The 24842-nt window shown below is 57.9% G+C and overlaps 1 protein-coding gene across 7 annotated transcripts in view; it reads left to right on the top strand.

Annotated features, from left to right (window-relative positions):
* The window catches only part of LRP1 (LDL receptor related protein 1), a 78635-nt gene that overhangs the window by 10638 nt on the left and 43155 nt on the right, over positions 1–24842 (top strand). For all 7 annotated transcript variants that reach the window (XM_054004705.1, XM_054004704.1, XM_054004703.1 and 4 more), the window contains exons 2-7: positions 4267–4389; positions 9253–9390; positions 10895–11014; positions 12222–12350; positions 12496–12759; positions 24588–24750. In XM_054004705.1, the coding sequence (XP_053860680.1) occupies positions 4267–4389; positions 9253–9390; positions 10895–11014; positions 12222–12350; positions 12496–12759; positions 24588–24750 (937 nt within the window). The remainder of the gene's footprint in view (positions 1–4266; positions 4390–9252; positions 9391–10894; positions 11015–12221; positions 12351–12495; positions 12760–24587; positions 24751–24842) is intronic.

Raw genomic sequence — 24842 nt, 5'->3', positions numbered from 1 at the left:
GAAAACACAAAAAACGGAACAAATCCTGTTTTTTTTTCTGTAGTTCGGGGACAAAGGACGGATGATGTGGGGGAGAGAAATGAAGCCTCAAGTGGCTGATGTGGTTTTGGTGGATTTTGTGTGTTGAATGTGGTTGAGTTTGTGTCTTGGGTGACTCGGAGGCTCCGTGTCACAGATTCCAAGCTGGCCCTGGGAAGGTCCCGCAGGGGCCGTGGGCTCGGCTCTGGCTGGGAAGAGTGGCCATGAATTTCAGCCTTGATCCACAGGGAAGGAGGAAGAGGAGGAACACTGGGATGAAGATGTGGTGTTCATCCTGCTGATGGAACAGGCTCTGCCAAAGAAAGGCCGAAATTGCCCCAAACACAAACCTGCCCTGTTTTGGGGGTGCTCCATCCCGAGGTGGGGTTGGAGACCTGGAGGAGCACGGAGTGGGAATATTTCCCTCTGGAGTGGGTTCATTCCCTCCCTTTTGTGCTCCCTTCTCCCCCAGAACATCTGGTTTGCGAATTGCGCCCGTCCCAGCTCGTATTTATGGCCAGCGCCGTTTCCTGGCCGGACGCCTCCTCCCGAGGAGAGGAGGAGGAGCTGGGCTGAGGAGGAAGCAGGGCAGGATCTCCTTCATATTTCTGTGCTTTGCTTCCAGTCTGTCCAGATTTTTATGTCGTCCTCATCTGTGGACTGAAGGTCGTGCACCCTTTGCTCCAGGATCTGCTTCTCCACCTCTCCAACAGCCCGTTTTGCTGTCCATTTCTTATTTAAGGCAAAAAAAAAAAAATCAGATTGTTTTTGGTGTTTGTGCTGGCCAACCCCTTTCCCAGCCCACCATGCTCCAACACAAAGCCTCTGCGTGTCCATGGAATTCTGGTGTCAGGCTCTTGGTGCCCTTCCCACCTGGGCCGTCTGTTCACAACCTGTCCTGGAGAGCAATCCCCTTTCTTGGACCTTTTATTTGGACCACTTTGGTTTTGGACCTTTTTTGGGTTCGGGCCTTTTAGTTTTTTTGGCCTTTCTGTTTTTCCGGCCTTCTGGGGGACCCTTTTTTTGTAGGGTCTTTTTTTTTGCCCTTTTTTTATCCCATTTTTGGGAGGCCCTTTTTTTGGGGTAGGGCCTTTTTTTGGGGACCTCTTTTTTTTTTTGGTGCCTCTTTGGGGGCCTTTTTCTTATGTGCCTATTTGAGGCACTTTTATTTCTCCGCTTTTCATTCCCTTTTTTTTTTTTTTTTTTTTTTTTTTTGGGCCATATTTTAATGCCCTTTTCCCCAACCATTTCTTCTGCTTTCGGACCCTCCTTTGGGTGGGTTTATTTTCCCACCGTCCCCCCATAATCTTTCGGCTATTTTGACAAACTTCTGCCGTGTTTTTAGCGCAGTTTTGTCCCCTTTGAGTCCCCTTTTGATCCGGGGTCTCTCCTCTGGCTGCCAAGGCGGGGACGTGTCCCTGCAGCTGCCCCGGCCCCGCTCTGAGCCGCCCATTGTGCGCCGATGAAGGCGCCTTTATTCCCGATCCCGGAGCCGGAGCTCCGCTGCCATCGCCGCCGCTGGGGCGAGCGCCCGGCTCGGGAAGGGAATTTGGCTCCGGGATGCATGAACAGAGACACCTTCTCTGATTGTCCACCTGGCACCCAACCCGCCGGGAACGCGCTGTGCGAGGACAGGGAATGCGCGGGGTCGCCGAGGAGCCCCGGGAGCGATCGCCTTCCGTCCTCTCCCTGCCCTGAGCCGTGGTGGCCGTGCCAGAGCCGCGGTGCTTCTGGCTCTCCCCGTGGTTGGGAATGCTGGAGGGGATGGGTTTGGGTGGGTTTGGGTGCCCTGTGGTGGTGAGGAGCCCTCTGGGGTCATCCTGCATGGATCAGCACCTGTCTGGAAAGGCAGGTGTCCTCAGGATGGTTGTGTGTCAGTGCTTGGAAGGAATTCCTGCTCTGCTCTGGTCCTGGAGCTGGGAATGCTCAGCACGGACATGCTGGTGCTGAGTGATGACTCCTTCCAGCATCCCTGCTCCAGGATTGGTGTCTCCAGTGCAAAACAAGCTCCTGGTTTCCCATCCCACAAACAGCCAGCTGGCAATGAGTTCCCAGGGATTTGCCCTCCTGTAGCTCTGCCTGCTCCTTCGGGAAGTGAAACCTGCGGGTTGCAGCGGCTGCCGCAGCCGTAGGTCACGCTGCGGCTGCTGGAGACCTGGGAGGATGAGGAGGAGCAGGAAATCCAAGAGAGTGTCAGTTCTTTGCTGTGGTTTTCTTAATGAATCCTGCCTTGGATGCGCCTGTGGCCGGGAGATGGAGGCGTCAGATGAGCTCTGCGGGAAGAGGGGGTGGAAGGGCTGGATTTGGAGCAGAGCCGGACCAGGAGGATCCTGTCCCTGAGCCCGGTGGGAGGAAGGGGAAAGGGGACAGGCTGGGGCTGTGCCTCTGGCCTAGGGAAGGTGGAGGGGAAGGACAGGGATGCTCCATCCATTTTGATCCGTCCAGGCTCCATCTTGGCTGTGCCGAGCAGCAGCTCCCACGCCGCCGGTGAGCAGGGGAGGAAGGGAGGCAGGGAAGCAGGGAAGCAGGCTGGCAGGAGGAGCCGTGCTGCCATCAGAGCAAACAGCGTCAGGCAAAGCCCTGTGCAGCTCCGAGGAGCAGTCAGGCTTGTGACAGGGTGGGAAGTTTCCTCCCATCCTTCGGGGATGGGATTGGGATTAGGGACAGCATCATCCCCATCGTCTCCCCTCGCAGCCTCCCGTGCTGTGGAGCAGCCCTGTGGCAGGAGGAAGATGCAGGCACAGAGACCCCCCCCCCCCCTTTCCCGGCCTGAGCAGGAAGTGAAGTGGATCCTGGGAGCGGGGAATTTGGCAGGAGAGCAGGGATGCCACGAGATGAATGTTTTGGGAATTGCGTGTGTGGCTGCCTTTGCTTGAACAAGGGCTCACAGTCGTGTTGGGTTTGCAAGAGCTCCAACAACCCCAGGGCTGGGGCTGGACAGTGACCCCCCCCCACCATCACTGGCTGTGATTCCCCCCCATGGCTGTGACACCCCTCCCCATGGCTGTGACCCCCCCCACCAATGGCAGTGACCCCCATGGCAGTGACCCCCTCATGACAATGACCCCCCCTCATGGCAATGACCCCCCAATGGCAGTGACCCCCCCCAATGGCAGTGACCCCCCCCCATGGCAATGACCCCCCCCCCCATGGCTGTCCCCCCCTCATTGCAGTGACCTCTCATTGCAACTTCCACTTGGGGGGTGCAGTAACCACCCCCCCCCCATTGTAGTGACCCCACCCCATTTCAGTCTCAGCTCTGGGGGAGCACTGACCCCCATTTTCAGTGACTCTTCATTTCAGTTACCCCCATTGCAGTGACCCCTCCATTGCAGGCTGGGATTGGGGGAGTGAAGTGACCCCCCCCATTGCAATGATGCCCCCATTGCAGTTTCATCTCTGGGGGGGGGGGGGGGGCTGCAGTGACCCCTCATTGCAGTGATGCCCCCCAGCTGCAGCCTGTGTTTTGAGGGGACCCCAAGTGACCTCGCATTGCCATGGCCCCCCCATTCTAGTGACCCCTTTTTCAGTGATCCCCATTGCAGCCCATGCTTGGGGGGTGCAGTGCCCCCCCCAATTCAGTGCCCCCCACTGCAGCCTCTCCTTTTGGGAGGGTGCAATGTCCCCTCCCGTTTCAGTGACCCCCCCCAAGGCATGGACAGGAGGCTCTTCCCAGCCTTTCTCCCTCCCCAGACTCTGGATTTTGGCTTTTCCTGCTGGTTTTCCCTCTGTCCATTTTCCCTCCCCATGAGGTGAGGGATGTGGGGTCAGCCTTCCCTGGGGTCCTGGACATGGGATGGATGGATCCCCATCCCGCTGTTGTCCTCATGATTTAAAAAAGCATTACTTTTTAATTTGTTCTCATTTGGGTTTTCTTGTTTTTTCCCTGTTTTTCTCTTGCCTAGCACAGAAAAAGAAGCGCCTCTGGCTCCCAGGAGCTAATTCATCCAAGTTAAATGATCTTTAAAATCCGCGAGTGCATCACAGTGCTCGACTCCTGTTTTCTCCCGGTGTAATTAATGCTCCAGCTTAAATTTCCTCCTTTCCTTAGGGGCAAGCTTGATGGATCCGGTGCCGGGCTCAAACTTCTGCCAAGACATAGGAAAGAAATCATCCCCCCCAGAAACAACAACCAAAAACCCCAAACCAATCTTGGCCTTTAATTGAAATTTGATTTTTCTTTTGAAACAACTTGTCCTTGGGAAGAAACTGATGTTGTTTATTATCGTTATTTCTTTTCTCATCCAGCACCGAAGACTTGTAGCCCCAAACAGTTTGCATGCAAAGATCAGATTACGTGCATATCTAAGGGCTGGCGCTGTGACGGGGAGAAGGATTGTCCGGATGGCTCGGATGAATCTCCCGAGATATGTATGTATGCCTTTCCTTCCTAATCCTCTTCCTCTGGGTTTGCTCCACCGCTCCACGAGCGCTCCAGGGCCCCAAGCAGCCGTTCACAACGTTCTACCTCAGCTCCCGTTGCAGCCCCTCGGGGTGGGGGGTGTCCATTCCGTCCATCCGTCCATCCATCCATCCATCATCCATCCATCCATCTATCCATCCATCCATCCATCCAGTCCATCATCCATCCATCCATCCATCCATCCATCCATCCATCCATCCATCCATCCATCCATCATCCATCCATCCATCCATCATCCATCCATCATCCATCCATCCATCCATCCGTCCATCATCCATCCATCATCCATTCATCATCCATCCATCCATCGATCATCCATCCATCCATCCATCCATCCATCCATCATCCATCCATCCATCCATCCATCCATCCATCATCCATCCATCATCCATCCATCATCCATCCATCCATCTGTCCGTCCATCCATCATCCATCCATCATCCATCATCCATCCATCCATCCATCATCCATCCATCATCCATCATCCATCCATCCATCCATCCGTCCATCATCCATCATCCATCCATCCATCCATCCATCCATCCATCCATCATCCATCCATCCATCCATCCATCCATCATCCATCCATCATCCATCATCCATCCATCCATCCATCCGTCCATCATCCATCCATCCATCCATCCATCCATCCATCCATCCATCATCCATCATCCATCCATCCATCCATCCATCCATCATCCATCCATCCATCCATCCATCCATCCATCCATCCATCATCCATCATCCATCCATCCGTCATCCATCCATCCATCCATCCATCCATCCATCCATCATCCATCCATCCATCATCCATCCATCCATCATCCATCCATCCATCCATCCATCCATCCATCCATCCATCCATCCATCATCCATCCATCCATCCATCCATCATCCATCCATCATCCATCCATCCATCCATCCATCCATCCATCATCCATCCATCCATCCATCCATCATCCATCCATCCATCCATCATCCATCCATCCATCCATCATCCATCCATCCATCCATCCATCCATCCATCCGTCCATCCATCCATCCATCATCCATCCATCCGTCCGTCCGTCCGTCCGTCCATCCACGGTTCCAAACCAGCCTCCTGGGAACGGGGAATCGCTCATTTGTGTTTTTTTCCATCCAAATGGATGTGCACGAGGAAGGAAGAGCCAGCAGCAGTGTCACCCCATCCTCAGCACCTTGGCATTCCTGGGCACGGGGAGTGAGGGAAGGAGATCTCTGGGAGTCCCAGGGAGCAGCTGGCAAGGGGACATCGCTGTCCCAGATGGGTTTTGGGATTAGGATGCTGGATTGGGTTCACTGGTCTGAGCTGTTGGAGCCACTGGGACACCGGTGGGCACAGCTCTGGAGGAGCTCCCTCACACGGGGTGGTGGAGTCTCTCTGGGAGGAAACAGAGGACTGGGATGGGTTAGGTGAGGTGTGGGGGTGGGAATGGGGGATGTCCCAGCAGAGGGGTCAGAGCTGTGGTGACACCGGGGATAGCAGCTGTGCCGGGAGCTCTGCTGTGGCCAGGCTGGAGCAAGGAACCACCTGTCCCCATGTCTCACATGGACACAGGACAGCCACCACGGGGCCCAGCAGAATCTCCTTGTCCCCCATCCCACCCAGATTCCCACTTCACGCTGTGCTTGGCAGAACCGTCTCCTCCAGAGCCGTTCCTGGTTCGGCTCCGGGTTTGTTTATTCCTTAAGGCAAAATGATGCAATGGCCCCTCCGTGGGAGGGATGGGGGGCTGGGATGGGCTGCCTGGCTCCAGTCAATCAGCAGCCCTGGAAAATTACAGCAGGAGGACTCGGAGGCTGGAAGAGATCCGTCCTGATTGGCATGTTCCGCTTGCTGCGGGCATCTGTGCTCGATCCACGGGGACAGGTGACCGCAGCGCGGACCCCTGGGATGCTCTTCTCTCTCCACCTTCTTCCTCTCTCTTCCCTGGGGCTGCTGAGGGGCCTGGTGCCAGGAGCAGCCTCTGGTGCTGTGGATGCACTTCGTGTCCCTCTTTATGGAGGTCGTGGATGTTGGAAGACTCTTGGGTTTGGTCCAAGCCCCCTCAGGGCTCATCCCTGGAGCACACGGGACCCCCTCTGCTCCTGTGCCCCTCGGAACACCCTTGGCACTTCCAGGACAGGGAAGTGGGAGCCTCTGTGAGACACAGACCAAAGCCTGGCATCTCCTCTCTCCTCACCACCATGTGTGGGACTGAATCCGTGTGTTTCCATCACCACCACAGACCCCAGACTTTGGCGTCTCTTCGTTCTTCAGAAGCAGTTCCCTCCCCTGCTGATCTCTGGGGACCTGGAGGGGCTGGACCTTCCTGAGTGGCTCTGCCCACCTCCCCCAGTTCCCACTTTGCACCCCTAGACACTGGAAGGGAGTCAGGGGGATGCTGTGCCCCCCAGGACATGGAGATTGGGGTGCCAGGGCACATCTGTGCCGTTGCCATGGGCCAGGGGATGAGTGGAGCCTCCCGCCTGCTCCTGCCCAGGCTTGTTCCCGTGGAGCCCGACCTGTCAGCGTGGGCCCCCGGTATCTCCGGGGTTGCCAGGCCGGCTTTTCTCACGCCACTCCGGCACCGGGGCTTCCAGCAGCCTCTCATCCCCCTTATCTCTCTGGCAGGGAGAGAAGGACTTTTATTACTCTCATTTAATCCGTGTTTGAGCCGGGCTGCGAGCGCCGCTCCTGCCGACGCTCCGGAGCCCGTCGGTGCCGCGGTGTTTGCGTGGCACTGACGTTCTCCTGCCGGAGCCTCTTGAAATGCTGTCAGGCACGTGCCAGGTTTTCCTCCCTGGGGAATCCTCTGAAGTATTCCCTGGCTTTGTTCAGGTCCCTTCCTGCTCACTTGGTGCGAGTGGCTCGCGCACGGTTCTTGCACCGTCAGTTTTTTGCTCCAGGGAGTTTTCCTGAGAGGAAAACACTTGGACAAGAGCCTCCATCCTGTTGGAGATCAAAGATGAGGGGCTCCGAGGAAGGAATTTGCTGTGGCTCAGCTGTGCCTGCTTGGTCCATCCACTGATCCCAGGGTTCAGGACGCCTTGGATCCCTCATCTTGCTGTGCTGGATCTGCTGTTGGCAGGGTCCTGATGAGCTCTGAAGTGACCCAGAGGCAGCACCAGGTCCCTCAGTGCTGCCATCCATGTCCATCCTGGTGGGACAAGTGGGATCATCCCACCCCTGCTCCTCCCTCTTCCCTCATTGTGTTCCCCCCTTTGCGTCTCCCTGGGCTGTTGCCAAATCAACTGCAGGAGGAAGAATTGCTTTTCTTCTATCCTTCCTTTTTTTTTTTTTTTTTTTTTTCTGAGTGGTTTCTCGAGGTTAAACATTCCTATCTAATTTGGCTCCTTGGGGTGTACCACAAGCTTGTCACATGTAATAAATTGGCTCATTTATTAGCGCCAACACGGTCAAAAGCAAACAAAGTGGCTTGTGGATTAATCCTGCCCTGTTTGGGATAAGTGGTTTGATCCAGGCTCTTTGCAGGGAATAATGGACACGGCAGAGCAGTTCTGACTGATGAATTGGGCGCTTCACTCCAGCCCTTCCATTCTTCTGGTCCATATATCGACGTTACTTAATTAACCCATAATTGGCAATTACAGGGGGCCCACCCCCTGCAAAAAATAAATCTGTGCAGTGACACCCGGTAAGAAATTCTCCCAGGAATCATCTGCTGGGTGCCCTGGCACTGGGAAGCTCAGATCTCTGCTGGCTGTGACAGAGCCTGGGTGTCCTGAGCATCCTGGAGGATCCCATCACCCCAGTGCCAGGCCAGTCTGCTCACTGGGAGCATACTGGGAGGTGTTTGAGACTCAGGGGAGCATCTGGAGCCTGTTAAATTCCCATTTTCTGCCACCCCTTGAGCTGGAATGGGGGTCAGTGCCCAGGATGGACAGAGGGAAGTTTTGGCTGGGGTGGATTGAGGATCCTGCTCAGTGTGGGGGGGAAGGTGTCACAAGCTCTGGGCTTTGTGATCCCCTTCCCACAGCCCTGTGTGCTTCCAAGGGCTTTAATCCCCTCCTTTAGCCCAGGGCCACGGTGGGATCACACCCAGTGTCTCTCAGAGGTGTGGGATGAGGATGTACCAGCACACAGAGCTCTGTGTGTGATGTCACACTCTTCTCCAAGGAGAGCTGGAGCTTATTTAGGGCAAACTCTGCTGTTGGAGCCTCTGGTGAAGGTGACTGGGCTAAAATGGGACCGTGCCTGGACACGGTGTGTGCTGTGCCCTTCTTGCTGCTCGTGGGGGCCCGGGGGGATCCACGGAGCTATTTCTGCCAGCCCTGCTGAGGGGAGGGTGAGGCGTGAACAGCCCCTGGAAAATGGGATTTCAGTGTTTTGGCTGGGCAGAGATGTGTTGGTAGCTCTGGTGAAACGCCGCGTGTTCAGCCCTGAAATGTGGATTTGGGGCAGGGAGGGGAGGAGACCTCATGGAGGGGGTCAGGATTTGCAGGGGCTGTGCCAGGGCTCATTGTCACCCCTGCAGCCACCTCCAGACTGGGGTGAAGCCGTGCTGGACGTTGCAGGAGCTTTCCGTGAGGGTTTCAGGCCATTAATGGATTTATGGCGTGTTTGTTGTTTGTCTCCATGCCTTGCTTCTTTTCAGAGGAGCTTAAAAATAAAGCCTGGCTTTCTTTGTAATTTTTCCAGTTAATAATGGAGATTAAGTCTCCTTGTGCTTGGCTCAGAGGGGCCCCCCATGAACCCGCCTGTGCCACGGCCTCGGGACAAGGAGGGTGTTGGCACCCAGAGAGTCACGGTCCCTGTGCTGACCCTTGTGCCCTTTGGTGCCCTGCAGGTCCCCAGAGCAAAGTGTCCCGCTGCCAACCCAACGAGCACAACTGCCTGGGCACCGAGCTCTGCATCCACATGAGCAAACTCTGCAATGGGCTCCACGACTGCTTCGACGGCTCCGACGAGGGGCCGCACTGCCGGGGTAGGTTTGGGGGGCACACGGTCCCAGGAGAGGGGGGCTGCCCCATGGGGTACCCCCCAGTGGGGTGGGAGTGATGAGGTCCCTGGTTTCTCCTGCTGAGTGTGAGCCTCGCCACGCTCAGCTCAGCTCAGCACAGATCCAGAGATTATCCAGATCCGCTTGGAAGTGAAATGCCCATCATTCCTGAGCCTGCAGCCATGAAATAGCTGCATTGTCTCCTGGGCTTAAAAGCTCCAGGCCTGGGGTTCTGGTCCAGATAAGAGATACCGCTGTGGTTTTTTCCTAATTTCCAGGAGCTTTGTCCCCGCTCCTGGCCTGTCCCCGTGGCTAATCCTGCTGGAAAACTCCCTAAACCAGCGTGCTGCTGCGCAGATTAATCGCTCAGAAACGTGTGTCCTGGGCTGACCCTGCGTTCCGGAGCCTCTCTGCTCCCCAACCCTTCCCTGCCTGGGCTGGGGGGCTGCTGTCCTGCTCCACCAAGACCCCTGACCCCAAAGGGCTCCCTGCTGGCACCCAGCTCCTCTCCACTGCCTGGATCCCATGGGAGCAGCCCGGGGCAGCTCCTGCAGCTGTGGCTGAGCTGAGAATTAATATTTCAGCAAGAGCTCTCGTTACTTAAGTGGGATCTGATTTTTCACGGCTGGGCAGCACGTGAGCCACGTGAGCCGTGTTGGGGCAGCTGCTCAGGGCTTTGGGCACCTGGTGCTCACAGGTTTGGGCACGCTGGGGCCTCCAGCCCTTGGTGGTGCTCAAGCCAGATGCCGAGTCCCCCCTGCCCACGGCAGGTGCCACCCCAGGGAGGCATTTCCTCCATTTCCTCGCAGCTGCTTGCGAGTCCCAGCCTGCCACTGCCCCAGGCTTGGGCAGGTGAGCTGTCACCCCGAGCTGTCACCTCGAGCTGTCACCCCAAGTGATCACCTTGAGCTGTCACCCTGAGCCATGACCCCAAATTGTCACCCCAACCCCTGTTCCTGTTCTGCCTGCTGGACCAATGCTCCCCCATCCTGCTCCCCCAGGGAGCTGGGGACTCTCTGCTGCCCTTGCAGACATCCTGGGGGTGGTAATGCCAGTGGATCCCCCGTGCTGAACCCCCACATTGTCCCCTCTGAGCACTCCAGGGCTGGACAGGAGGGGAGCTCTGGGCTCTCTGGTGCATCCACATCCCTCAGGATGCCCTGGAACTGCATCCCATGCCACTCCCCAGCACAAGGGGTGCCAGGTCTCAGATGCCTCTGGAACTGGCACAGAATCAGCAGCACTGGGGATGGCAGGGGCTGCTCAGACCCCCCTCCCTGGAGAGCTCTGTATCCCACCTGTCTTCCCTCCCTCTGCTGAGGGGCTCAGTCCTTCTCTCCTCTCTGGGGAGGTGGGAGAAGTGTGAAATTTCCCAGCAAATCCTGGTGGGGTGTCTGGTGATCCTGCTCACCCAACCCTTGGTCCTTGGTGTCCATCCTGTTCTTCCCTGGGTGACATCCTCTCTCTCCCATCTTCCCTGTCCCCACAGAACAACTGGCCAACTGCTCGGCGCTGGGCTGCCAGCACCACTGCGCACCGACGCTGTCCGGCCCCGTCTGCTACTGCAACCACTCCTTCCAGCTGGCCGAGGACCGCAGGAGCTGCAGAGGTGGGTCTGGGGTGGGCACAGCCCCCACTCCGTGCTGGTGACCGTGGCTCCCCGGGGATGTGGCCAATGCCACCCTCTGGCAGCAGCGCTGGGGCTTGGCCACGTGGGAAAGGGGCTGGGCAGAGCTTGACTCAACACGGGGCAGGTGGGATGGGATGGGATGGGATGGATGGGATGGATGGGATGGATGGGATGGGATGGGATGGGATTTATGGGATGGGATTTATGGGATTGATAGAATGGGATTGATGGGATAGGATTGATGGGATGGGATCCATGGGATGGGATCCATGGGATGGGATCCATAGGATGGGATAGGATCCATGGGATGGGATTTATGGGATTGATGGGATGGGATCCATGGGATGGGATCCATGGGATGGGATCCATGGGATGGGATTTATGGGATTGGTGGGATCCATGGGATGGGATTTATGGGATTGGTGGGATCCATGGGATCTATGGGATGGGATTTATGGGATGGGATTTATGGGATGGGACTCCCTCCGCTGTGGATGTGGCTCCCAAAAGCCTGAGTGAGGAATACTGGGAATAAGGAAAAGGCTTTGTCTTCGTGCACGGAGTCAGGGGCTGGTGCTTGTTCCTGGCATCCCTGCCTCAGAGAGGATGGGGAAAATAGGAGAGGGTCACAGCAAGGATTGATGGCATCAGTGTGATGGAAACAAATCTGGAAGTGAGAGATTGTGCTGGCATCCCTTTCATGTGGTGCAAGGGACCATTCCCAGCTCTGGTGCAGAGCTCTGGGGGATTCATCACTTTCATCTGCCAGAAGAAAGAGCAGCCAAGGCAGGGGTTTGGGAGCTGGAGATTAGAGGGATTTGGAGTGGGAATGGAGGTGCAGAGCTGGGGGGAGGCTCAGTGGCCAGGCAGGGACTGTCCTGCTGCAGCTGATGCTGGAGCAGGGGACCAGGAGCTGCCTGCCTGGTCATGGGGTGGCCTTGGAAGTGAGGGTCCCTTTGATTCCTTGGGAGGCTGATATGAGGGTCCCTCCAATTCCTCTGGAGGCTGATGTGAGGGTCCCTTGGATTCCTTGTCAGGCTGATGTGAGGGTCCCTTTGGCTCAGGGATCATCCCCTTCTCTCCAGCTCCACCTTGGAGAAACTAGGGAGCTTCATTTCCTCTTCAAACATCGAAGAAGGGCTTTTTTTCTGGTCCAAACCTTGGGGTTTTTTCCTGTCTTTCCCAGACTTCGATGAATGCACCGTGTATGGGACCTGCAGCCAGACGTGCACCAACACAGAGGGCTCCTACACGTGCAGCTGTGTCGAGGGGTATCTCCTGCAGCCAGACAACAGATCCTGCAAAGCCAAGAACGGTGAGAGCCCCGGCAGGGCGAGCGTGGTGCTTCGGGGCAGCTCTGCAGACCACGGCCCTGAGTTCTCCACGTCGGGCTCTTCCCTGGGGTTACAGCCACGGGGTTGAGGTGTGCCCTGACCCTGTTGTCCCCTCCTTGCCCCCAGAGCCTGTGGATCGCCCTCCTGTGCTGCTCATTGCCAACTCCCAGAACATCCTGGCCACGTACCTGAGCGGAGCCCCCGTGCCCAACATCACCCCCACCAGTGCCAAGCAGACCACGGCCATGGACTTCAACTACGTGGAGGACACGGTGTGCTGGGTCCACGTGGGCGACAGCGCCTCCCAGACCATCCTCAAGTGTGCCAAGATCCCCAACCTGAAGGGCTTTGTGGAAGAACGGTCCATCAACATCTCCCTGAGCCTGCACCGTGAGTGCCCACTCCCCTGGGGACCCCGTCCTGCTCCCCCATCCCCAATTCCCAGGCCATGCTGGGTGAAACTGGGAAGGAGGCAGCTTCCCACAGGTCATTCCCTTCCCTTTTATTATTATTTCTGTCCAGTTCAGTAGTTCCTTGGTGTGCAGATATGGGGAGAAGCGATACAGGGAGGAGTGGAGCTGCTACCTGTGCAGCAGGTTTTGGGACGGCAGTTCTTGCTTCCTTTGGTCCCACCCCAAACAAGTGACCGAGTCCCACCCCAAAAAGTGACCAAGAACAAACTCCCAACCCAAAGGTGCCTCTGTGGGTGCCACTGAGTCACGGTGTGAGTGGCTGGTGGCAGTTTCCTTCTGCTGGTGGCTCCGTGGCCAGAATGAGTGTGGTTACAGCTCCTGTTTGGGCTTGCTGGTCCCAGTTCTGCAGTCAGGACGGGAGGGAGAGTTACTGGTTGGGATTTCGGTGCTCTCTGAGGAGTCCCTGTGGGCTTCCAGCACCTTCCCTGCCTGCACAGAGCAGTGGGGCTGGTGGGGTCCCCCCATAGGGAAAGCAGGTGGGTGCCACAGCAGGAGAGCTGGGATGTGGGACACCATTCCTGGCACTGCTTTATCCTTTGTCCAAGTCAGCTGGGGTGGAACTGGGGGATCTGGGGCTTGCAGTGGGTCTCTGTCAGGTTTTTGCTTCCCTGGTATCGTCCCCCTGGGGGTGTTTTTTGCCTCCTGAAACTGGGGAGGCTTCCAGGGGGGCCTGAAGCAAGAGGGAACCCCTTACCCCACCCCACTGTGCTGTTGGGTGAGCAATGGCTCGTCCAGCAAATTGGGATGAACAGATCTGTGCAAAGGAGTGAAGGTCCTGGGGGGATCTTGGAGCTGAGAGCGATTCTCTGCTGAGGGCAGTGGGGTGTGAGCTGGGGTCCTGGGGGTCCCGGGGGTCCTGGGGGTCCTGGGGGTGCTGGGGGTCCCGGGGTCTGCGTGTGGCTGGGCCGGGCAGGCTGCGGGCACTGCCGAGGGTGTGTGTGCACAGTTAATTTAAGCTCACCCTGTGTATTTTTAGGGCAGGGTGTATTTTTAGGGAGAGGCCTCACCCTTTGCTCTCACAGGCGATAGCGTGGAGTTGAGCTGGACAGGGCTCGGCTTCCCGCTCCCCTCCCGGGATTTAGGGGGAGTCTCTGGGATTTAGGGGGTCTCTGGTTTTGGTGCCCCTGTCCAAAGGTTCCCTCAGAGCACAAAGGAAGCGGAGGAGGAGTGAATTCCCCCAGCGCTGAGTGCTGGGTGTCACGATGAGGAGATAATGTCACTCTCCTGCAGGACACTGGCGAGACCCGTGAATCCAATTAGTGGTTTCCCTCTTTATTTGCTTCTTTATGGCATTATCTGCTCCCAGCAGGAACGGGGCCTCTCTGGTGCCTGCTGCTAATGGGGCTTGAGCTGGCATCTGATGGGGGGAGATTGATGCTGAGGGGCTGGAGAGCAGCAGCTCCAGCTGCAGGGGGAGACCCGGGATGAGCCTGGCTCCGATGGCTCCCCTGCCTCCCTGTCCTGCTCCGCTCCTGCAGAGATTACTGTCACTTGTGCTCTGGGAGATGTGTTAAATGAAGGCTGTTAACAGCCCTTGGCACGACCCGCTGTCCTCAGAGCTTTGTTGTTTGCCTGGTCCTTACACTCCCGAAGCTTTTTGCTCTCCGCAGGCTCGGGAGCCTCAGGGCTTCCCGCAGCGCCGCCCCCTCGGCTCCCACCTCGCTGCCCGTGGATATTTGTCACAGGCACTGATTTTCTCAGTTGATCTGAGCTGGCTGGTTCCCTACCCCCAGGTCTTTTTCCGGGGACACACTAAAAATCAGAGGCTGGTGAAGCTTTCCATCCATTTCTCTTACAAAAATTCCTGCTTCCTCTTGGAATTGGATCATTTCTCTCCACCATCAGTCGGAGTGGGCTGGGGGGGCTCTGGGCACCTCGGGGGGACCTGTGGGGCTCGGTGCCAATGGCCAGGACAGGTGGCATGATGTGGTCCTTTACTGGGCAGGGGTCCAGCCTGTGCCCATCTCCACAGGGACCTTGGAAGTGGCGCTGTCCTGCCAGCCCCGGGAGCCCGGTGTCCCTCTGCTCACCCCCGTGATGAGGATGAGGCACAAGCCACGGCACGGGAAGGGCTCGTCCTTCCTGCCAGCACTGAACTGTAACAAGGGGAGCTTGTCTTATCCTCCCTCCCATCCCGCTGTCCCTCTCCTCCTCTCCGGGTGACAATCCCGCAGTGTTCCTGGCCGGGAGGATCCTGGCAGGCATCGCGCGTCCGCTCGCGCTCAAGGACGGAGGCACGCGCCTGTGCCCAGGCTGCCCGACCCCTTGGAGCATGGGGATGGCACAGGGGGGTTCACCCTGAACCCCCTGTCAGCCCTGAGCCCCTCTGGCGTGGGGCAGGGGACAGCTGGGGACCTGTCACAGCTCCCCTTGGACCCTCTGTGCTCCGTGGCAGATCCTTGACCTCCGGGGACTTTGTGATCCCGTGGGTTTTCTCAACCAGATTCCAACCTCCACGTGTTTCCCCAGACAATGTCCTTGTTTGTTTGGAGTTGGGCTTCCAAGGAATTTTCAGAGCCAAACAGAGCACTAAAAAATAATAATTAAAATCTGTTACTGGGCTCTTGTGCTGCTGCTTCCTGTGTCACAGCCGCAGCTCTCTGCTCCCCCAGCTCCCCCAGCTCCCCCTGCTCTCCAAGCTTATCTCGCTGGCCTTGTCCCCCCATCCTGGGGCCATTTGTCAGGGATCACATCCTTGAGCAATCCTCACTGCTCGGCCATGGACGCAGGGCTGGGACAGCAAGGCAAGCAGCTGTGCTGGGGGATTTGTGCCTCCTTCCATCAGATTCATGTCCCTATCCCCTAGAGGTGACATCAGGAGGTGGGAACACCTCTCTGGAGCGTGCACAGAGGCCAGGACCATCCTTAGGAGGCCACCTTTAGCTGGCAGCAGCCCAAGGCTGTGCCGGTCACCTCTGGGCCCCCAGGGCGGCGTTGACAGCGGCGTTAAATCCCCATCTCCGGTGCGCTGTGATCGGGTGACACTCGGCTCTCAGGGGAAGGCAGGAGCCCTTTGCTTGGGCTGTGGAAAAATACTGGGGAACACGTGTCAGGAGCCAGAGCACTGGGCTTCTCTGTGGCTCTTGGGGTGGCTCCCCTCTCCCTGCCCCACCCCTCCCCTTCTCACACTCTTTCTCTTTCTTCTTCCCCTTTTCTGTGGCTTTCTGCATGGTCAGAACCGGGAGGATCTGATCAGCAGCTGAGCTTGGTGATGCCAGGGAATGCATTTATTGTGCTGGCAGGTGCCTGCAGCTGGCACTGCTTCATCCCAGCTCTGGTGCTGCTCCTTCCCAGTCCCAGTGCTGCTCTCCCAGTCCAGAACTGCTCCTTCCCAGTCCAGAACTGCTCCTTCCCAGTCCAGCACTGTTTTCCAGCCCCAGCACTGCTCTCCCAGTCCCAGAATTGCTCCTTCCCAGCCCCAGCATTGCTCTCCCAGTCCCAGCACTGCTCCTTCCCAGTCCCAGTGCCACTCTCCCAGTCCAGAACCGCTCCTTCCCAGTCCAGCACTGCTCCTTCCCAGTTCAGCACTGCTCCTTCCCAGTTCAGCACTGCTTCTTCCCAGTCCAGCACTGCTCTCCCAGTCCCAGCACTGCTCCTTCCCAGTCCCAGCACTGCTCCTTCCCAGGAGGAGCAGGCAGGAATTCTGCAGCTCGGCAGGATCCATGTGGGGCTGCTGGGGAAGGGCTGCGGAGGTGCCGTGATTTATTATTCTTCAGTTTAAGGTTTGTTGTTTTCCTTTATAAAACAAGCCCCCGGGAAGGGGTTTGAAATATCAGGACATTTGATCCCGAGCGCATTATAAACCCTAAACGCCAGCAATCTGGCCACCATTAAAATACCTTCCTGGGCAGCATCAATCCCAGCCCGCCCGGCTCGGGGGGTGTTTTCATTGACTCCATTTCACTGTCACTCGGAATGGCCTGTCCCCGTGCCAGCGGGCAGAGGAGCTGTGGGTGCTGGGACAGATTGATTTCAGGGCCGTGTTGCTCTGCAGAGGAATCCAAGTACATTTCTTCCCCCACTTTGCATGGAAAGCTATTTTTCTTCCTTGCTGCCTCATCCTGGCCAAGAAAGAGGCTCCGACGTGAACTCACTTGGCAGGAGAGCGGGATGATTGGTAACTTCATCTCGTGGTTCCTTTCTGTTGGGTTTTTTTTTTTTTTTTTAACCGTTTATGGCTGTTCTTGCTGCAGTGATGAAGGAAAGTGGGAGCTGGGGGAGAGCAGGGGATGGAGGAGAGCAGGGGATAAATGGGAGCAGAGGATAAATGGGAGAAGGGGATAAATGGGAGCAGGGGATAAATGGGAGCAGGGGATAAATGGGAGCAGGACATGGAGGGGAACAGGGGATAGGGGAGAGCAGGGACCAGGATGGATGGGAGCAGGGAATGGGATGGGTGGGAGAAGGGGATAAAGGAGAGCAGGGACCACATGGGAAAGCAGGAATTGGGTGGGAGCAGGGGATGAAGGCAAGCAGGAACTGGAGGGAGCAGGGGATGGGGGGAATAGGGGATGGAAGGAACAGGGACTGGGGGCCATGTCTGGAGCTGTGCACTCCCACCAGCTCATTGTGTAGCAGGGGACAACATCATGATGGTGATTTTAATCAATCTGTTAACGAAGATCTGACACTCAGGACCCTGCTGTGTCTCTGCCCAGCGCCTCTGACTCCCCTTACCTGGTGTTTCCCCTCGTAGGGAACAGAAATAAATCTCCCAAGGGGAGATTTATTCCCCCCCAGGCTGTGGTGGCAGGGCTGAGCTGCATTCCCACGTTGCTGGAGACAAAAGGGTGACACGAATGTCCTGAGTCATCAGGATGCTCATGGGTTTGATTTCACATGGACAGGAGCGTGTCTGTCCCAGCACACATCTGTGTGTCCCAGCACACATCTGTGTGTCCATCCTGCACTGCCTCGTGCCAGGCTCACTGCAGGAGCCCCTTGGGACCCTTCCTGCCCACGCTGGCCCCATTTCTGCTTTCTCATCCCCCCCTCCCCCCAGGTCACCCCAGTGACAGGTTCCCATCGAGCCTGTGTCTCTCTCCTCTCACCCAGAAGGAAGCCAAGTGCCCCGTCCCTCCCTCAGCCTCTGTGGAATATTTGTGCCCATGGAACGGTCTCATTAAGGCAGAGTAATTAGCGGTCCCTTGGCTGCCCTCCACGCAGCCCGGAGCTCGCAGCCCAGAGCTCGTTCCATCCCTGTTCCTGCTCTTCCCACCTCTGGTGCCTCAGCCAGGCTCCGCAGGGATGCTGCGGGGTTGAGCCAGGACATGGGGAGGAGTGAAAGTTTGGGGTGTTCCCACCCTGGGGAGCTGGAGATGGTGTCAGTGAGGGGCTGGAGAGGTGCCAGTGACTGCTTGGGCACGGTTCCCCTTCAGAGGCAGCCACGGTGCTGCACTGGAGCAGAACACGGCCTGAAGGGGAGGCAAGTTTGGGGTGTCCCCACGCTGGGGAGCTGGAGATGGTGTCACTGAGGGGCTGGAGAGGTGCTGGCAATCCCTTGGACGTGGTTCCCCTTCAGATGCAGCCGTGGTGCTGCACTGGGGCTCCGAGGCACAGAGACAGCACGTGGACTGGGGGTGCCAGGGCTCCCTGGAGAAGGGCAGCGCTCCAGCATCTGTCCCCAGGCTGGGATGTCCCTCTGTGGGGACTGCACAGCCCGGGGGTGCCGTGTCACCCCGGAGAAACGTTTGGCTTGTGCAGGGCGGGCACGAGTGTGCGCAGAGCCCCAGGGATCCATCCCAGAGCCAGTCAGACATGCTGGCCGCGGGCCACCGGCTTCCACCCAGCGGTTCCTCCTCGCAGCGAAACATCTTAGCAGAGAGGGGGGTGAATTTATTTATTTTTGAGCCTGGTTTGCTGAGGGAACGAGGCTGACGTGACGGCTGTGGCCGTGTGTGGTGGTGGCAGCCGTCCCCTCCTGCCCTGCTCGGACACAAGGACTTGGCTGTTCCTGGGAGCAGGGGGGCCGTGCTGGACCCTCGGGGGCACGGGGTGTCCGTCCGGCCGTCCGGCGCCCTTGGGGGCGGGAGTTTGTCTTTGTGCTCGTCCTGTTAACACACTTCTAATTAAGGAAAATTGTCCCCAGGAGCAGTGTTTATCCACGGAGCACGGTGCCGTCACAGAGACGGTCTTGTTCTCCCGCGGAGAGGATGTCTGTGGAGGGAAGAGACAGAAATTCCTCCAGATTATGGCATTATGTAAATGTATCAAACGGATCATTCCCTATAAAAAGGAAAGTAGGAAGCCGATGGAGTTCAGCAGCCCTGGGGACCGCATTCCTGACGAGCCTCCGTTCCTGCGCCGCCGCCGGCGTTTCTGAGCCGAAATATTCGGCAACTTTTCCAAGCTGTTTTTCCGCTGAGGCCGCGTGCCGGCGGCTCCGGGCGCCCGGGGGGCTCGTGGGGCCACCCGCCAGCCCGCCCGGGCTTCTCGCTGGGTGGCAAGTTGGCCACGGCCCCTGCTTGCCCCGCGGGGTGGGTTGTGCCCGGAGCAGGGGACGCGGTGTCCTGCTCTCCGTGGGATGTGCTGTGGATGGGCTGCTCTGATGTGAACCATGGGTTCCGTGGTTCTCCTGAGGCACTTGGGGTTTGTGTCAAGGCTGGGTGACCCTGGGGAAGCAAGAACCAGCTGTTTATAGGACCTTGATATTCTTTATTTGCTCTTTATTTCTTTATTATTCTTTATTTAAAGCCAGATGTCGGCAGCGGTGGTCAGTCCATTTCTGTTCTCTGCCCTATGTGCTGGGGCAAGGGGGAAAATGCTCCTCAGCAGAATGGGAACAAGGATTTGGTGTCGGAGCTCCGTGCCCAGGGATGTTTCTGGCTGCTTCAAGCAGAGCTGGGACCTCTCCTGCCCACCATCCCTGTCCTGCTCTCCTGGGAGTGCTCCCTTGAGGGGTAGCTGGGAAGTGGAGTTTCTCTCAGATTTAGAATCATGGAATTACTAAGGTTGGAAAAGCCCTCTAAAATCCTCGAGTCCAACCATTAACCCAGGTCATGGCTGAAATGTGTTCCCAAGTGCCACATCCACACGTTTCAGGAGGAATTTCTTCATGGAAAAGGTTGTCAGGCATTGGAAGGGGCTGCTTAGGGAGGTGCTGGAGTGCCCATCCCTGGAGGCGTCCGGGGAACAACTGGATGTGGCACTGAGGGATCTGACAGATTGGACTCGATGGTCCTGGAGGGTTTTTCCAACCTCAGGGATTCTGGAATTCAGGGATTTTTTTGCTGAACTTGTTGAACCTTTGTGGATATAGGGGGTTTCTCCTTTTCCTTGCTCAACTGTGCAGGAGTCTGGAGTGGCTGAGTGGCTGCGTCCCCCTCGCAGCTGCTTGAGGACTGTCGAAATCCCTGGTTTAATCTGAGGGAAGATTGTGTGTTTCCTTCCTCCTCCTGTCAGGCCACAATTGATGCGTTTGCAGACTGCACAGCAACTGATTCATGCAGAGCAAAGTTATGTGCTGGGTCAGCAAAGCTCCTTCCCCAAAAAACCCACAGCCCTGCAGTGCCTCACTGGGAGTGAGGTAAATCGGGTGGGCCCGGGTTAAAGGGGAGGAGAACCTCGGGCTGCAGCTCCAGTGGGAAATGTGGGGTCCATGACCCGCTTGTGTCAAGGAGTTCTTTGAGTGGGACTGTCCCACCTGGAGCTCTGGGATCCTGGCAGAAGAAGGATGTGGCCAGAGGAGGCCATGGAGATGCTCTGAGGGTTGGAGCAGCTCTGCCATGGAGCCAGGCTGGGAGAGCTGGGGGTGTTCACCTGGAGCTGAGAAGGCTCCAGGGAAAGCTCAGAGCCTCTTCCAGTGCCTGAAGAGGCTCCAGGAGAGCTGGAGAGGGACTGGGGACGGGGGACTGGAGTGACAGGACACAGGGAATGGCTTCCCACTGACACAGAGCACAGTTAGGTGGGATTTTGGGAAGAAATTCCTCCCTGTGAGGGTGGGGAGGCCCTGGCACAGAAGCTGTGGCTGCCCCTGGATCCCTGGAAGTGTCCAGGGCCAGGTTGGACCAGGCTTGGAGCAGCCTGGGACAGTGGAAGGTTTCTCAGGTGGGACTGAGATGATCTTTAAGATCCCAAACCATTCCGGGATTCTGTGAAAAGGGAAAACCCAAGCACAGTGTGACACGCAGGGTTTTTGTGGCAGGGACCTCAGGGACAGCTCGGTCGGGATCACTCGGGCCCTGGCGGGTGTGAAACCAGGAAACATCTGTGCGGGTGGGTTTTGGGGTTTGCTGAAGTTGCCAACCCGCCCATGTTGAGCAACTTTGATGAAGTTCTCCGTGCTCCCTCATCCTCCATCCTCCCTCCATCTGCCCTCCCTGCTGGCAAGGCCACCTCCCCCCCGAGTGGGGCTGCCGGCCTGGACCCCGTCCCCGTGAGGTTTTTTTGGCTGCCTCTCCCAGGAAGAGCCTTGGAAAGCCGACATTCCCCACTCTCTGCCCCCACCAGCTCCCTTCCAAACGCTCTCAAATAAATAAATCTTGGGAAATGAGCTCGGCGTGTCGCAATCGCCCGCAACGCCCCGCCGAGGTTGAGCAAGGAGGAGGATTGATTCCAGGATGGGAATTGGTGGGGAGAGGCACCCGAGGGGGGCTGCAGGAGGGAGGGGGGTGGTCTCTGCCCTCGGGATTCTCCGTGGAAATCATGTATGACCCCTCCAGGGGACAGGCTCGTCCCTGCTGGTCCCCTCAGATGGGTACAAAAGGTGTTTTCATGGCCACGGGTGGCCGTGGCACAGTCCCTGGGCACCCATTCTGGGGGGCTGGGGACACAGGGGGAGACTCTGTGCCCCCCACTCCCTCCCTCTCCAAAGACTGAGAAGGAGGGGGCTAAAGTTTCTGCAGGCCAACGCCAGGGGTTAAAAATAGATGTTTTCTAAATTAGCTTCCACCAAAAGTTCAAGAGGAAATCCAGGTTTAGCTGAGGCTACAAGAAAGAGCTGAAAATAATAATAATAATAATAATAATGATGGTGATGATGAAAATAACAATGATGATGATAATAACAATAATGATAATAATGAAAAAAATAAAAAGTGATTCCTGCGAAGGAGAGGGGAGGATGGTGAGCAGGGAGGGAAGGAGCAAAGCTGGAAAACAAAAGCCTTTGAGGAGGGTAATGCTTTCCAGCTGCAAAAATAAAGCCTGGGAGAGGAGCAAGTGCTTGCGTCACCCCCAGCCCCCCAGCCCTGTGCTGCCCTGCTCGGAGCTGGGGCCTGTCCAGAGACCCCCGGGTGCACCAGGACCCTCAGCTCCCCTGGGCTGTGGCAGGATGGGTGTGAGGGGAGTGTGGAGCTGGATGTCTGTGGCTTGTGTTGGCCATTTTCCCTTTGGATTCCTCTTTGAGTGTTGGGCTGGGCTCAGCTCCGGCTCGCAGGGATGCGGCGGGAGAGCGCCGGGACAGGGGCGCTGGCGACGGGACAGAGATGGTTGGACCCCCTCGAGGAGGAGAATCCGGGGGTCTGCAGCTGTGGGTGGGGGGCGAGGGCCCCTGAGCCGTTCTGCCAACGCTCCCCATCCGCCCCTGCTTGGATCGCTCCCCCGGTCCTGTGACTCTGACTCAGCCACGCAGGCGCCAGCCAAGACCTGCTTTTTTTGGGGAATTCTTGCACATCCCTTTGCTGAAGTGTTTCTCGCCCCGGCAGGGCCCTGCCGCCCCCTCCCCACGTCACAGGGGGGGTTTGGGGGTGCTGGGTGGGGAGCAGGGGAGGGCGGTGGGTGCTGCTTGTGACAGCAGGACTCTGTCTCGGGGGCAGAACGTGGCCCTTGGCACCCCAGTGTACATTTTTAGGTGGTTTGTGCTCATCACAAACCCCTCTTACCCCAGGAGCTGGGGTAGGGGGTCCCGGCTGGAGCAGGAGCCCTGTGCCAAGCCCCGGCACGTTGGGCAGCGCTTTGGGAGCCCTGCGCCGGGCTCGGTTTGGGGTTGATGCTCATTCCTTGGCTCGGGCTGTTTCCACTTGTTTTTACGAGCTGCCTCTCGCCGGGTGGTGGCTGCGGGCGCCGCGGCCTCACCCTTCCGGAGGGGGGGGGTCACTGTCGGCATCACCGCCGGCTGCGTGTCCCCATCCCCGTCCCCAGGGCCACGGCCGGGACACGAAGGGCTGAGTGAGCTGGCCTGGCTAACTCAGGCATGGGGGTTGGGGTTTGTGCACCCCGAACTCTCTGCGTGCTCATCCCAGCCCGGCAGCGTGGATGGAGTCGGCATCGCCGAGGAGAGCCCCGGGACCAGGGTGGGTGGGGGCATTGCAAAACCTCCTGGCTTGATTCATGTTTTCCCTCCCGAGCTCCTGCGTTGGTTAATAATTCAGTGCTGTCTGGCCCTGCTCCACCGGGGCTGTCTGGGTCTCACTGACCTTGGGGTCCTGGGGCTGGGGAGCTGCTGTGCCCCATCCCTGCTCCTCTGGGGCTGTCTGGGTCCTGCTGACCCCGGGGTGCTCAGGCTGAGAGGCTGCTGTGCCCCATCCCTGCTCCTCCAGGGCTGCCCAGATCCTGCTGACCTTGGGGTGCTGGGACTGGGGTGTCACTGTGCCCCATCCCTGCTCCTCCAGGGCTGTCCAGATCCTGCTGACCTTGGGGTGCTGGGACTGGGGTGTCGCTGTGCCCCATCCCTGCTCCTCCAGGGCTGTCCAGATCCTGCTGGCCTTGGGGTGCTGGGACTGGGGTGTTGCTGTGCCCCATCCCTGCTCCTCCAGGGCTGCCCAGGTCCTGCTGGCCTCGGGATGCTGGGACTAGGGGGTCACTGTGCCCCATCCCTGCTCCCTCCTCCAGGGCTCTCTGAGTCCCTCTGACCTCTGGGTCCTTCTGACCAGGGCTGCCGTGCCCCTGCCCCTGCTCCGCCCTGTCCGTGCTGGCTGTGGCGCTGCAGTGGTGGGGATGTGGGGTCTCGGGGGGCACTGATCCAAAGGACAGCCCTCCAGAGCCCTTGGGATCTCCGGGAGCTGCAGCCCCTCAGCCTGGCCTCTGGCTCAGGAGGGGCTGAGCAGCGCTGAGCACTGAGCCGGTGGCGAGGCAGGAATTCAGGTGCATTGGGTTTATCCGATTTAACAGGCTTTCACTGGTTTAATTAAATACTCACACGCCAGGTGCTGTCTCTCACCTGCTCCGGGCCCCGGGGTGTCCCTGCAGCTCCGGATTAGCTCTGCTCCCACCTTGCCCAGTGGGATCTGCCCTCGGCCCCTCCTCGCTGCCATGTGTCTCATCCCAGTGCTGCTGATGGAGCCCTTTCCCTGCTGCCCACTCCCTTCTCCAGCACCCACCTTGCAGAGCTTCCCCCTGCTCCACTGGTATTCCTGAGGGATGAATTCCCAGTGTTTCTGTAGGGTGAATTCCCAGTATTCCTGCAGCGTGAATTCCCAGTGTTTCTGAGGGATGAATTCCCAGTGTTTTCTGCAGGATAAATTCCCAGTGTTTTCTGCAGGGTGAATTCCCAGTGTTTTCTGCAGGGTGCTCTCCCCGTGTTCACACCAGGTGCTCTCCTGCTTGTGTGTGATGTCTCTGGCTTGTCTGGGGGCAGCGGGTCTCCCTGGGGAGCAGAGGATGGGTTGCCATGGGTGCTGTGGGTGCTGTGGGTGCCCTGTGACTCCATGCAGGGTGACCAGGGCAGACCCTTGGTATGGGTGCAGGTCCCACTGCCTTCATGGCTCCCATGGTCTCATTCCTTGGCTGTGTTGGTGTTTGTGATCCTGGGGGCTCCTGGCTCTGTCCCTCCTTGCCTCACCCCCCTCCTTCCCTCTCCTGGCCCAGACGTGGAGCAGATGGCCATCGACTGGCTCACGGGCAACTTCTACTTCGTGGATGACATTGATGACAGGATCTTCGTGTGCAACAAGAACGGGGACACCTGTGTCACACTGCTGGACCTGGAGCTGTACAATCCCAAGGGAATTGCGCTGGACCCAGCCATGGGGTGAGTCCTGGGAATTCACTGCCCTTGGGGACAATTGGCAAGGGTGGTCTGTCCCTCTGGGGTGGGGGGTTTCCTGTACCTCTGTGAGCCCT

Source organism: Vidua macroura, unplaced genomic scaffold, assembly GCF_024509145.1.
Source record: "Vidua macroura isolate BioBank_ID:100142 unplaced genomic scaffold, ASM2450914v1 whyUn_scaffold_107, whole genome shotgun sequence".
Taxonomy (NCBI): Eukaryota; Metazoa; Chordata; class Aves; order Passeriformes; family Viduidae; genus Vidua; species Vidua macroura.
The sequence above is the reverse complement of the archived record's forward strand: the minus strand, read 5'-3'. Positions and strand labels throughout refer to the sequence as shown.